Source organism: Mobula hypostoma, chromosome 12 (genome assembly GCF_963921235.1).
Source record: "Mobula hypostoma chromosome 12, sMobHyp1.1, whole genome shotgun sequence".
NCBI classification, from domain to species: Eukaryota; Metazoa; Chordata; class Chondrichthyes; order Myliobatiformes; family Myliobatidae; genus Mobula; species Mobula hypostoma.
In genome coordinates, this window is record NC_086108.1 from 112115460 (window position 1) to 112128719 (window position 13260).

The following is a 13260-nucleotide window of genomic DNA, read 5'->3' on the forward strand; positions in this document are numbered from 1 at the left end:
ACCTTTTCAGAATGGCAGGCGGTGACTAGTGGGGTACCGCAAGGCTCAGTGCTGGGACCCCAGTTGTTTACAATATATATTAATGACTTGGATGAGGGAATTAAATGCAGCATCTCCAAGTTTGCAGATGACACGAAGCTGGGCGGCAGTGTTAGCTGTGAGGAGGATGCTAAGAGGATGCAGGGTGACTTGGATAGGTTGGGTGAGTGGGCAAACTCATGGCAGATGCAATTTAATGTGGATAAATGTGAAGTTATCCACTTTGGTGGCAAAAATAGGAAAACAGATTATTATCTGAATGGTGGCCAATTAGGAAAAGGGGAGATGCAATGAGACCTGGGTGTCATTATACACCAGTCATTGAAAGTGGGCATGCAGGTACAGCAGGCGGTGAAAAAGGCGAATGGTATGCTGGCATTTATAGCGAGAGGATTCGAGTACAGGAGCAGGGAGGTACTACTGCAGTTGTACAAGGCCTTGGTGAGACCACACCTGGAGTATTGTGTGCAGTTTTGGTCCCCTAATCTGAGAAAAGACATCCTTGCCATAGAGGGAGTACAAAGAAGGTTCACCAGATTGATTCCTGGGATGGCGGGACTTTCATATGAAGAAAGACTGGATGAACTGGGCTTGTACTCATTGGAATTAAGAAGATTGAGGGGGGATCTGATTGAAACGTATAAAATCCTAAAGGGATTGGACAGGCTAGATGCAGGAAGATTGTTCCCGATGTTGGGGAAGTCCAGAACAAGGGTCCACAGTTTGAGGATAAGGGGGAAGCCTTTTAGGACTGAGATTAGGAAAAACTTCTTCACACAGAGAGTGGTGAATCTGTGGAATTCTCTGCCACAGGAAACAGTTGAGGCCAGTTCATTGGCTATATTTAAGAGGGAGTTAGATATGGCCCTTGTGGCTACGGGGATCAGGGGGTATGGAGGGAAGGCTGGGGCGGGGTTCTGAGTTGGATGATCAGCCATGATCATAATAAATGGCGGTGCAGGCTCGAAGGGCCGAATGGCCTACTCCTGCACCTATTTTCTATGTTTCTAAATCAGCCACAAAGGAATGGCTGAGAGAACATAGTGGGCCAAAGGGCCTAATCCTGCTCCTGTGTTTTATCCACTGTCTTATGGATGTTTCCAGTATTGGCTGAGTCTAGGACTAGAGGACACAGCCTCAGAGTAGAAAGAAGTCGCATTAGAACAGAGATAAGGAGGAATTTCTTTAGCTAGAGGGTGGCGAACCTGTGGAATTCATTGTCACAGATGACTGTGCAAGTCATCGGGTATATTTAAAGCAAAGGTTGTAGGTTTTTGTTTAGTCAGGCTATAAAAAGGAGAAGGCAGGAGAATGGGGTTGAGAGGGATCATAAATCAGCCATGATAGAATCGCAGAACAGACTCGATGGGCCAAATGACCTAATTCTGCTCATATGTCATATAGTCTTCTCGATAATATCTTACCCCGAGAAAGCGCTTGCAGGTGTTGTCATAACTGTACCAAGCAACGCCCATCACCAGCTTTCTGGAGTCAATGCCCAGTCTGATATAATCCGACATTCCTGAAAGGACAAATTGTATAAATTGGATCTCAGTCAGCTTTGTGAGAGGGTAAGGTTGAGGGTCTCATTGAACCTACCTGACAAAACCCGGTGATAGGGAGCACTTGACCTTGCAACACAACCATCCCGCAGGTCATTTGGAATGTCATAGGATGCCACAAATAAAATGTCACAGGCTTGTGAAATTGCTAAAAAGTCATAACATAGTTCGTTCTTGCAGTGTGGAGACCAAGGTACGTGAAAGGAGATCTGAGAACATAAGAACATAAGAAATAGGAGCAGGAGTTGGCCATTTGGCCTGTCAATCCTGCTCCCCCATTCAATGAGATCATGGCTGATCTGGCCAAGGACTCATCTCCACCTACCTGCCTTTTCCCCATAACCCTTACTTCCTCTACTATGGTATAATCTACCCAGACTTGTCCTAACTATATATACTGAGGTAGCCTCCACTGCTTCATTGGGCAGAGAACTCCACAGATTCACCACTCTCTGGGAAAAGAACTTAGAACATAGAACATAGAATAGTATCGCACAGTACAGGCCCTTCATCCCACAATGTTGTGCCGACCGTCAGACCCTGCCTCCCATATAAGCCCCCACCTTAAATTCCTCCTCATCTCCGTCCTAAATCTACTTCCCCGAATCTTGAGGCTATGTCCCCTAGTTCTAGTCTCACCTATCAGTGGAAACAACTTTCCTGCCTCTATCTTATCTGTCCCTTTTTATAATTTTCTATGTTTCTCTAAGATCTCCTTTCATTCTTCTGAATTCCAGTGAGTACAACCCCAAGTGACTTAATCTCTCCTCATAGTCTAATCCCCTTCATCTCTGGAATCAACCTGGTGAACCTCCTCTGCACTGCCTCAAAGCCAGTATATCCTTTTTCAAACAAGAAGACCAGAACTGCATGCAGTACTCCAGTTGTGGCCTCACCAGTACCCTGTATAGTTGCAGCATAACCTCCCTGCTCTTAAATCAATCCCTCTAGTAATGAAGGCCAACAATCCATTTGCCTTCTTGATAGCCTGCTGCATCTGCAAACCTTTTGTGATTCGTGCACAAGCACTCCCAAGTCCCTCTGCACAGCAGCGTGCTGCAATTTTTTACCATTTAAATAATAATCTGCTCTTTCATTTTCCTTCCAAAGTGGATGACCTCGCATTTACCAACATTGTACTCCATCTGAGGGCCAAAGGACAATGAGAAATCAGTCTCATATTATTTTTATACCGGTAATTCAAGAGAAGATCAAAGATCAGCTTTATTTGTCACCTGTAGATAAGACTGTGAAATGTATTGTTTTGTGTCAAATTAAATCAGCAAGGATTGTGTGTTCAGCCCACAAGTGTCATCACACTTCGGGCACCAACATCGCATGCCCACAACTTTCTAACAGGAATTTGCATGTCTTTGGAATGTGGAAGGAAATCAGAGCTCACACAGGAATCCCACGTGGTCACGGGCAGAACGTACAGACAGTGGGGGGAATTGAACCCCGACTTTACAGCTGACATTGTAATAACATCACACTAACAATTACAGCACTATCTCCTCACGTCACAGTGACGAATGTTGTCAGAAGATACAGGATAATATCGATCACGTGTGGAGAAATAGGAGATGGAATTTAAACGTACAACATTGAACACTACAACAGAGTACAGGCACTTTGGCCCATCTCAGCCATGTTGAACTTGTTATTCTGCCTTGTCCCAATGATGCACCCCAGGATCTCAGCTCTCCACACCCCTCCCATCCATCTGCTTATTCAAATTTCTCTTAAATGTTGCAATCAAACCCACATCCACCATTTCCACTGGCACCTCACCCCTCACTCTCACCACTCACTAAGTGAAGAAGTTTCTCCTCAAATACTTCACCTCTCACCCTTAACCCATGACCTCTAGTTCTAGTATCACCCAATCTCAGTGAAAAAGCTTGCTTGCATTTACTCTACCTATACCCCTCATAACTTTGTATACCTCTGCAAATCTCCCTTCATTCCCCTACCCTCCAGGGAATAAAGACCTAACCGATTCAACCTTTCATGATAACTCAGGTCCTCAAGTCCTGAAGACTATAGATATTATGACATAAAAGCAGAATTAGGCCATTCAGCCCTACAAGTCTGCTCCACCATTTGATCATATCTAACTTATTATCCCTGTCTACCTTCTTCTACCTTCTCCCCATAAACTTTGACACACTTACTAATCAAGAGCCAATCAATTTCCACTGTAAATATACACAATGACTTGGCCTCAACAGCCATCTGTAGCAATGAATTCCCCAGATTCACCACCCTTTTTTGTTCTTCCATTGTTTCATCCTGTGTCTCCAAAAGTACTTTTATATTTTTAATGTACCCTTAGGGGCCACTTTATCTCCTGCACCTATTAAAGTGGCCCCTGAGTGTATGTTTCTGGTCTTCTGCTGCTGAAACACTCCATCCTCCCACCACCCCACTAGGAATAGGTTCCCCTGGTCCTCACCTACCACCCCACCAGCCTCCGGGTCCAACATATTATTCTCCGTAACTTCCGCCACCTCCAACGGGATCCCACCACTAAGCACATCTTTCCCTCCCCCCCCTCTCTGCATTCCGCAGGGATCGCTCCCTACACAACTCCCTTGTCCATTCGTCCCCCCCATCCCTCCCCACTGATCTCCCTCCTGGCACTTATCCATGTAAGCGGAACAAGTGCTACACATGCCCTTACACTTCCTCCCTTACCACCATTCAGGGGCCCAAACAGTCCTTCCAGGTGAGGCATCACTTCACCTGTGAGTCAACTGGGGTGATATACTGCGTCCGGTGCTCCCGATGTGGCCTTTTATATATTGGTGAGACCCGACGCAGACTGGGAGACCGCTTTGCTGAACATCTACGCTCTGTCTGCCAGAGAAAGCAGGATCTCCCAGTGGCCACACATTTTAATTCCACATCCCATTCCCATTCTGACATGTCTATCCACGGCCTCCTCTACTGTAAAGATGAAGCCACACTCAGGTTGGAGGAACAACACCTTATATTCCGTCTGGGTAGCCTCCAACCTGATGGCAGGAACATCGACTTCTCTAACTTCCGCTAAGGCCCCACCTCCCCCTCGTACCCCAGCTGTTACTTATTTTTATGCACACATTCTTTCTCTCACTCTCCTTTTTCTCCCTCTGTCCCTCTGAATATACCCCTTGCCCATCCTCTGGGTCCCCCCCCCGTCTTTCTTCCCGGACCTCCTGTCCCATGATCCTCTCATATCCCTTTTGCCTATCACCTGTCCAGCTCTTGGCTCCATCCCTCCCCCTCCTGTCTTCTCCTATCATTTTGCATCTCCCCCTCCCCCTCCAGCTTTCAAATCCCTTACTCACTCTTCCTTCAGTTAGTCCTGACGAAGGGTCTCGGCCTGAAACGTCGACTGCGCCTCTTCCTAGAGATGCTGCCTGGCCTGCTGCGTTCACCAGCAACTTTGATGTGTGTTGCTTGAATTTCCAGCATCTGCAGAATTCCTGTTGTTTGCATTTCAACAGTTGACATGTTGTGGTTTCAGAGACATGTTGTGTCTTCTGCACACCACTGTTGTAATGTGTGGTTATTTGAGTTACTGTCAGTTTGAACCAGTCTGGCCATTTTCCTCTGACCTCCCTCATCAACAAAGCATTTTTGCCCACAGAAATGTTGCTCACTGGATGTTTTCGTTTTGCACACCATTCTCTGTAAACTCTAGAAACTGTTGTGTGTGAAAACCCCAGGAAATCAGCAGTTTCTGAGACACTCAAAGCATACCATTTGGCACCCAGAATTATTCCACAGTCAAGTTCACTGAGATCACACTTTTTCCGCTTTCTGATATTTGGTCTGTAACAACTGGACGTCTTGACCCTGTCTGGATGCTTTTATACGTTGAGTTGCTGCCACGTGATTGGCTGATTAGATATTTTGATTAACGAGCAAGTGTACAGCTAGTAAAGTGGCCACTGAGTGCATGCAGTGAGCTCCCATCATGCAAAGCTTGACCATTCAGCCATTTTACCTGAGTTCCAGGTAACTCTTGGTGGAAATATGAGGCAATTTCTTTAACAAACTCAGTTAATTCGTGGTACAAATTGGACCCCTTCTGAAAAATTTCCAGGTACTCCAAATAAATCCCATCCATATGTACGAATCTTATAAAGTCCACAGTGAATTCGATCCAATCTCTTCGAGACTCTTTGTCTTCCATGTCAAACATTGTTAAGCTGTCTGATAAGCGGTGAAACAAAGCACAGTTTAGACAACAGGATGTACAGAATGTTACAAGACACGTTATACAGAAGACCATAAGACATTGGAGCAGAATTAGGCTATTTGGCCCATCAAGTCTGCTCTACCATTCCAGTATGGACGATTTATTGTCCCTCTCAACCCATTCCACTGCCATCTCCCAGTAACCTTTGAAGCCCTTACTAGTCAGGAATCTACAATCCTCTGCTTTCAATACACCAATGGCCTTGCCTCCACATCCATCCGTGGCAATGAATTGCAGAAAATATAGAACCTTAGAGCACAGTTCAGGCCCTTTCACCCACGATGTTATGCCAATCTATGTTGTACCAACCAATCTAACCTTTTCCTTCCAACAGCCCTCCATTTTTCTATCATCTATGTACCTATCCCAGAGTCTCCTAAAATGTCCCTAGTGTGTTTGTTTCTGCCAAAGCACTCCAAGGAAGATCAGGATTGGATAACAGCCAAGGAAAGGGCATATAAGGTAGCAAAAGTGAGTGGGAAGTTGGATAATTGGAAAGCTTTTAAAATCCAACAAAAGACAACTGAAAAAACTATAAGAAGGGAAAAGATGAAATATGAGGGCAGGCTAGCCAATAATATAAAGCAGGAGACCAAAAGTTTTTTTCAGTTACATAAAGAGTAAAAGGGAGGTGAGAGTTGATATTGGACCAGAGGAAAATTATACTGGTGAGGTAGAAATGGGGGACAAAGAAATGGCAGATGAACTTAATGGGTAATTTATATCTGCCTTCACTGTGGAAGACACTAGCAGTGTGCCAGAAGTCCGTAAATGTCAGGGAGCAGGAGCGATTGCCATTGCTGTTACAAAGGAAAAAGTGCGAGGCAAACTCAAAGGTCTTAAGGTGGATAAGTCACCTGGACCAGATGGACTACATCCCGGAGTCCTGAGAGAGGTTGCTGAAGAGATAACTGATGCATTGGTCATGATCTTTCAAGAATCACTTGATTCTGGCATGGTCCTGGAGGACTGGAAGATTGCAAATGTCACTCCTTTCTTAGAGTGGAAGAAGGCAAAAGAAAGGAAATTATAGGCCAGTTATCCTAACCTCAATGGTTGGGAAACTGTTGGATACTATTATTAAAGATGAGGTTTCGAGGCATTTGGAGACTAATGATAAAATAAGTCAAAGTCAGCATGGTTTATGTGAAGGGAAATCTTGCCTGACAAATCTGCTAGAGTTCTTCGAGGCACGACTGCAAAGGCGCATGGACGTCAGTGAGTTAGACCGCCGGGAAGAGTTTAAAAAGAAGACAACTTTATAGAGCAGGCAACAGAGTGGGAGGGCTTTGGCTCAATCGGGACTTCAGTGATAAAAGGTAAGTTACTTGTGAAGAATAGGAATAGGAAGTATGTCTGTGAGGTCGGTGTTCTGTACTGGGTGTCAGATCTGGGATGTCCGGGAGACTCCCAGCCTCCCAGAGAGCCACATGTGCGCCAAGTACATCGAGCTGAAGCTCCTTAGGGACCCGGTTAGGGAACTAGAGATGGAGCTCGATGACCTTCGTCTGGTCAGGGAAAGTGAAGTGGTGACAGAGAGGAGATATAGGCAGGAAGTCACATCAGGGCCTTGTGAGACAGATAAGTGGGTAACAGTCAGGAGAGGGAAGGGCAGGAATCAGAGGCTAGAGAGTACCCCAGTGGCTGTCCCACTTAACAATAAGTTCTCCTGTTTGAGTACTGTTGGGGGAGACGGCCTACCTGGGGGAAGCAACAGTGGCCGTGTCTCTGGCCCTGTGGCTCAGGAGAGTAGGGCAAGGAAGAGGATGGCAGCAGTGATGAGGGACTCTATAGTTAGGAGGTCAGACAGGCCATTCTGTGGATGCAGGAAAGAAACATGGATGGTAGTTTGCCTCCCAGGTGCCAGGGTTCGGGATGTTTCTGATCGCGTCCACAATATCCTGAAGTGGGAAGGTGAACAGCCAGAGGTCTTGATAGGTAGGAAAAGGGAGGTGGTCCTGAAAACAGACTACAGGGAGTTAGGAAGGAAGTTGAGAATCAGGACCACAAAGGTAGTAATCTCGGGATTACTGCCTGTGCCATGCGACAGTGAGTATAGGAATAGAGTGAGGTGGAGGATAAATGTGTGGATAAGGGATTGGAGCAGGGGGCAGGGGTTCAGATTGGAACCTCTTTTGGGGCAGGCGTAACCTGTACAATAAGGATGGGTTGCACTTGGATCTGAGGGGGACCAATATCCTGGGGGGAAGGTTTGCTAAGGCTGCTGGGGAGAGTTTAAATTAGAATTGCTGGGGAGTGGGAACTGAACTGAAGAGACGGAGGAAGTGGTGGAAAACTTGTAGACAGTGTGAGAGGGAGGATAGGCAGGTGATAGAGAAGGGATACGCTCAGACTGATGGTTTGAGGTGTGTCAATTTTAATGGAAGGAGTATCATGAACAAAGTGGATGAGCTTAAAGCGTGGATCAGTACTTGGAACTTTGATGTTGTGGCCATTACAGAGACTTGGATAGTGCAGGGGCAGGAATGGCTACTTCAAGTGCCAGGCTTTAGATGTTTCAGAAAGGACAGGGAGGGAGGCAAAAGAGGTGGGGGCGTGGCCCTGTTGGTCAGAGATAGTGTCACGGCTACAGAAAAGGAGGAAGTCATGGAGAGATTGTCTACTGAATTTCTGTGGGTGGAAGTTAGGAACAGGAAGGGGCCAATAACTCTACTGGATGTTTTTTATAGACCACCCAATAGTAACAGGGAGATCAAGGAGCAGATAGGGAGACAGATTCTGGCAAGATGCAATAATAATGGGGCTGTTGTGGTGGGAGATTTTAATTTCCCCAATATTGATTGGCATTTCCCTAGAGTGAGGGGTTTAGATGGGGTGTAGGTGTGTTCAGGAAGGTTTCTTGACACAATGTAAATAAGCCTACAAGAGGAGAGGCTGTACTTGATCTGGTATTGGGAAATGAACCTGGTCAGGAGTCAGGTCTCGCAGTGAGAGAGCTTTTTCGAGATAGTGATCACAATTCTATCTCCTTTACCATAGCATTGGAGAGGGATAGCAACAGACAAGTTAGGAAAGTGTTTAACTGGAGAAGGGAGAAAATGAAGGTATCAGGCAGGAACTTGGAAGCATAAATTGGGAACAGATGTTCTCAGGGAAATGTACAACAGAAATGTGGCAAATGTTCAGGTGATATTTGCATGGTGTTCTGCATAGGTACGCTCCAATGAGATAGAAAGGATGGTAGGGTCCAAGAACCATGGTGTACAAAGGTTGTTGAAAATCTCATCAAGAAGAAAAGAAAAGCTTATGAAAGGTTCAAAGAACTAGGTACTGATAGACATCTAGAAAATTATATGGTTAGCAGGAAGGAGCTTAAGAATAAAATTAGGAAAGCCAGAAGAGGCCATGAGAAGGCCTCGGTGAGCAGGATTAAGGAAAACCCCAAGGCATTCTACAAGTATCTGAAGAGCAAGAGGATAAGATGTGAGCGAATAGGACCAATCAAGTGTGACAGTGGAAAAGTGTGTATGGAACCAGAGGAGATAGCAGAGGTACTTAATGAATACTTTGCTTCAGTATTCACTACGGAAAAGGACCTTGGCGATGGTCAGGATGACTTACAGCAGACTAAAAAGCTTGAGCATATAGACATTAAGAAAGAGGATGTGCTGGAGCTTTTGGAAAGCATCAAGTTGGATGAGTCACGAGGACTTGATGAGATGTACCCCAGGCTACTGTGGGAGGCAAGGGAGGAGATTGCTGAGCCTCTGGCAATGATCTTTGCATCATCAATGAGGATGGGAGAGGTTCCGGAGGATTGGAGGGTTGCAGATATTGTTCCCTTATTCAAGAAAGGGCTTAGAGATAGTCAAGGAAATTATAGACCAGTGAGTCTTACTTCAGTGATTGGTAAGTTGATGGAGAAGATCCTGAGAGGCAGGATTTATGAACATTTGGAGAGGTATAATATGATTAGGAATAGTCAGCATGGCTTTGTCAAAGGCAGGTCGTGCCTTACAAGCCTGATTGAATTTTTTGAGGACATGACCTAACACATTGATGAAGGTAAAGCAGTAGATGTAGTGTAAATGGATTTCATCACGGCATTTGATAAGCAGGACATCAATAGGATGCAAAACTGGGCTGAGAAGTGGCAGATGGAGTTCAGCTCAGATAAGTGTGAGGTGGTTCATTTTTGTAGGTCAAATATGATGGCAGAATAAAGTATTAATAGTAAGACTCTTGGCAGTGTGGAGGATCAGAGGGATCTTGGGGGCCGAGTCCATAGGACACTCAAAGCTGCTATGCAGGTTGACTCTGTGGTTAAGAAGGCATACGGTGTATTGGCCTCCATCAATCATGGGACTGAGTTCAAGAGCTGAGAGGTAATGTTACAACTATATAGAACTCTGGTCAGACCCCACTTGGAGTACTGTGCTTGGTTCTGGTCACCTCATTACAGGAGGATGTGGAAACTATAGAAAGGGTGCAGAGGAGAATAGGTTAAGTGATCTTGGCCTTTTTTCCTTGGAGCGGCGGAGGATGCGAGGTGACCTGATAGAGGTGTATAAGATGATGAGAGGCATTGATCATTTGGATAGTCAGAGGCTTTTACCCAGGGCTGAAATGGCTAACACGAGAGGGCACGGTTTTAAGGTGCTTGGAAATAGGTACAGGGGGGATGTCAGGGGCAAGTTTTTTTTTATGCAGAGTGGTGAGTGCATGGAATGGGCTGCCGGCTGAGGTGGTGGGGGCGGGTATGATAGGGTCTTTTACGAGACTCCTGGATAGATACATGGAGTTTAGAGAAATAGAGGGCTATGGGTAACCCTAGGTAATTTCTAAAGTAAGTACATGTTTGGCACAGCATTGTGGGCTGAAGGGCCTGTATTGCGCTGCAGGTTTTCTATGTTTCTATGTTTCTAAGTAACAAGCAGGGTAGACAAAGGAGAAGCAGTGGATGTCATTTACTTGGATTTTCTGAAGGTGTTTGATAAGGTGCCACACATGAGGCCGCTCAACAAGATAAAACCCTATGGCGTTAAAGGCAAGATACTGGCATGGATAGCGGGACGGTTGACAGGCAGGAGGCAGTGAGTGGGAATAAAAGGGGCCTTTTCTAGTTGGCTGCCAGTGACTAGTGGTGTTCTTCAAGGGGTCAATATTGGGACCGCTACTTTTCACATTGTTTGTCAATGATTTGGATAATGGAATTGATTGAATTGAATTGAATTGACTTTATTTCTTACACCGTTCATATACATGAGGAGTAAAAATCTTTATGTTGCATGTCCATTTGAATGTTCAATGTGCAATTTATAGGAATTAGTAATAAATAGTATGTACAACAGGACAGCAAATATAGCTTAGAAATACAATAGCATCAGTGTGAATTGATCAGTCTGATGGCCTGGTGGAAGAAGCTGTCCCGGAGCCTGTTGGTCCTGGCTTTTATGCTGCGGTACTGTTTCCCGGATGGTAGCTGCTGGAATAGATTGTGACTGGGGTGACTCAGGTCCCCAAAGATCCTCCAGGCCCTTTTTATTCTCCTGTCCTTGTAAATGTCCTGAATAGTGGGAAGTTCACAACTACAGATGCGCTGGACTGTCCGTACCACTCTCTGCAGAGTCCTGTGATTGAGGGAAGTACGGTTCCCATACCAGGCAGTGATGCAGCCAGTCAGGATGCTCTCAGTTGTGTCCCAATAGAAAGTCCTTAGGACCTGGGGACTCATACCAAACTTCTTCAACCATCTGAGGTGAAAGAGGCGCTGTTGTGCTTTTTATCACTACACAGCTGATATGTACAGATGGCTTTGATAGCTTTGTGGCAAAGTTTGTAGATGATACAAAGATAGGTGGAGGGGTAGGTAGTGCTGAGGGAGCAATGCGATTGCAGCAGGATTTGGACAAATTGGAAAAATGGGCGAAAAAGTGGCTGTTTGGAATTCAGTGCTGGGAAATGTATGATAATGCAGTTTGGTAAAAGGAACTATGGTGTGGACTATTATCTAAATGGGGAAAAGGTTTAAATGTCAGAGGTTCAGAGGGACTTAGGAGTCTTCATGCAAGACTCCAAGAAGTTTAATTTACAGGTTGCGTCTATGATAAAGAAGGTAAATTCAATGTTGGCATTTTTTTCAAGGGGAATAGAATACGAAAGTAAGGAGATAATGCTGAGGCTTTATAAAACACTAGTTAAGCCACACTTGGAGTCATGATGACAGTTTTGGGCCCCATAGCTCAGAAAAATGTGTTGTCATTGGGTAGTGTCCAGTGAAGGTCCATGATAATGATTCCGGGAATTAAGGGATTAACATATGAGGTCGCTTTGCAGCTTTGGGCCTGTACTCACTGGAATTTAGAAGAATGTGTGGGGATTTCATTGAGACCTACCGAACGTTGAAACGACTAGATAAGGTGGATGTGGAGAAGATCTTTGCTGCGGTGGGGGTATCCAGAACTAGAGAGGGCACAGCCTCAAAATTGAGCAGTGGCCTTTTAGAACTGAGGCAAAGAGCAATTTTTTTCGCCAGTGACTGTGGAATGTTCTGCCACGGACAACGGTGGAGGCCAAGTCCATGGGTATATTTATATCATTCAACTATCTTCTGGAACATCGAAGCACAACTCGAATAGCAGCAGTACTCTCAATGAATATGATTAAATATTCCCATTTCAGCCTGATACAGCTAAAAAGCACAACTGCTTCCAAGGTCAGTACAGTCAACAAAGATGTCTTAATGCATTTAAACAAAGTATCGCTGCTTAAAACCGATTGTGGTCGGAAGTGTCCAGGTAAGAAAGCACAGAGGAAACGTGGGTGCAGAGTGGGGTTACAAGTGCGTTTAAGGAAACGGGGTTTTAAACTCCCTATACCGACTATCTTGCTGGCAAACATTCAGTCTCTGGTGAATAAAAACAATGATCTTAGAGCTGGGGTGCTGAATCAGAGGGACATTTGGACCACGTGTGTCCTTTGTTTCATGGAATGCTAGTTAACCCCTTCCACATCGTATGCAGCGATTCAGATCACCAGGTTTACTATACACCGCCAGGATAGATCCATAGAGTCTCTCAAAAGCAAAGCTGGAGGAGTATGCCTCATGATCAACTCTTCTTGGTGCACAAATATTGTCCCAATGCTGTCCCAATTCTGCTCACCAGACCTGGAATATCTCGCAGTTAAGTGCCGTCCTTTTACCTACCACGGGAGGTTTCCGGGGTCATTTTGGTAACAGTATACATTCCACCTCAGGCCAATGTCAAGCAGGCTTTAGGTGTTCTGAACAATGAGATCAACATGCACGAAACAGCACATCCTAAAGCCTTCACCATCGTTTTGGGAGATTTTAATCAGGCCAGTCTGGAAAAAATCACTAAGCAATTACCATCAACAGATCACTTGCAATACCAGAGGAAACAACACACTGGACCATTGTTACACCAC

At 45.2% G+C, this 13260-nt stretch overlaps 1 protein-coding gene across 1 annotated transcript; it reads right to left on the bottom strand.

The window, feature by feature from the left end:
- Positions 1-1418: 1418 nt before the first annotated feature.
- On the bottom strand, positions 1419-5718 carry LOC134354548 (di-N-acetylchitobiase-like). Its single transcript, XM_063063466.1, has 3 exons — positions 5596-5718; positions 1639-1810; positions 1419-1561 (listed from the first exon to the last, which is right to left on the bottom strand). The coding sequence occupies exons 1-3, from the start codon at positions 5716-5718 to the stop codon at positions 1419-1421; spliced, it is 438 nt and encodes a 145-aa protein (XP_062919536.1).
- Between the last annotated feature and the right edge of the window lie 7542 nt (positions 5719-13260).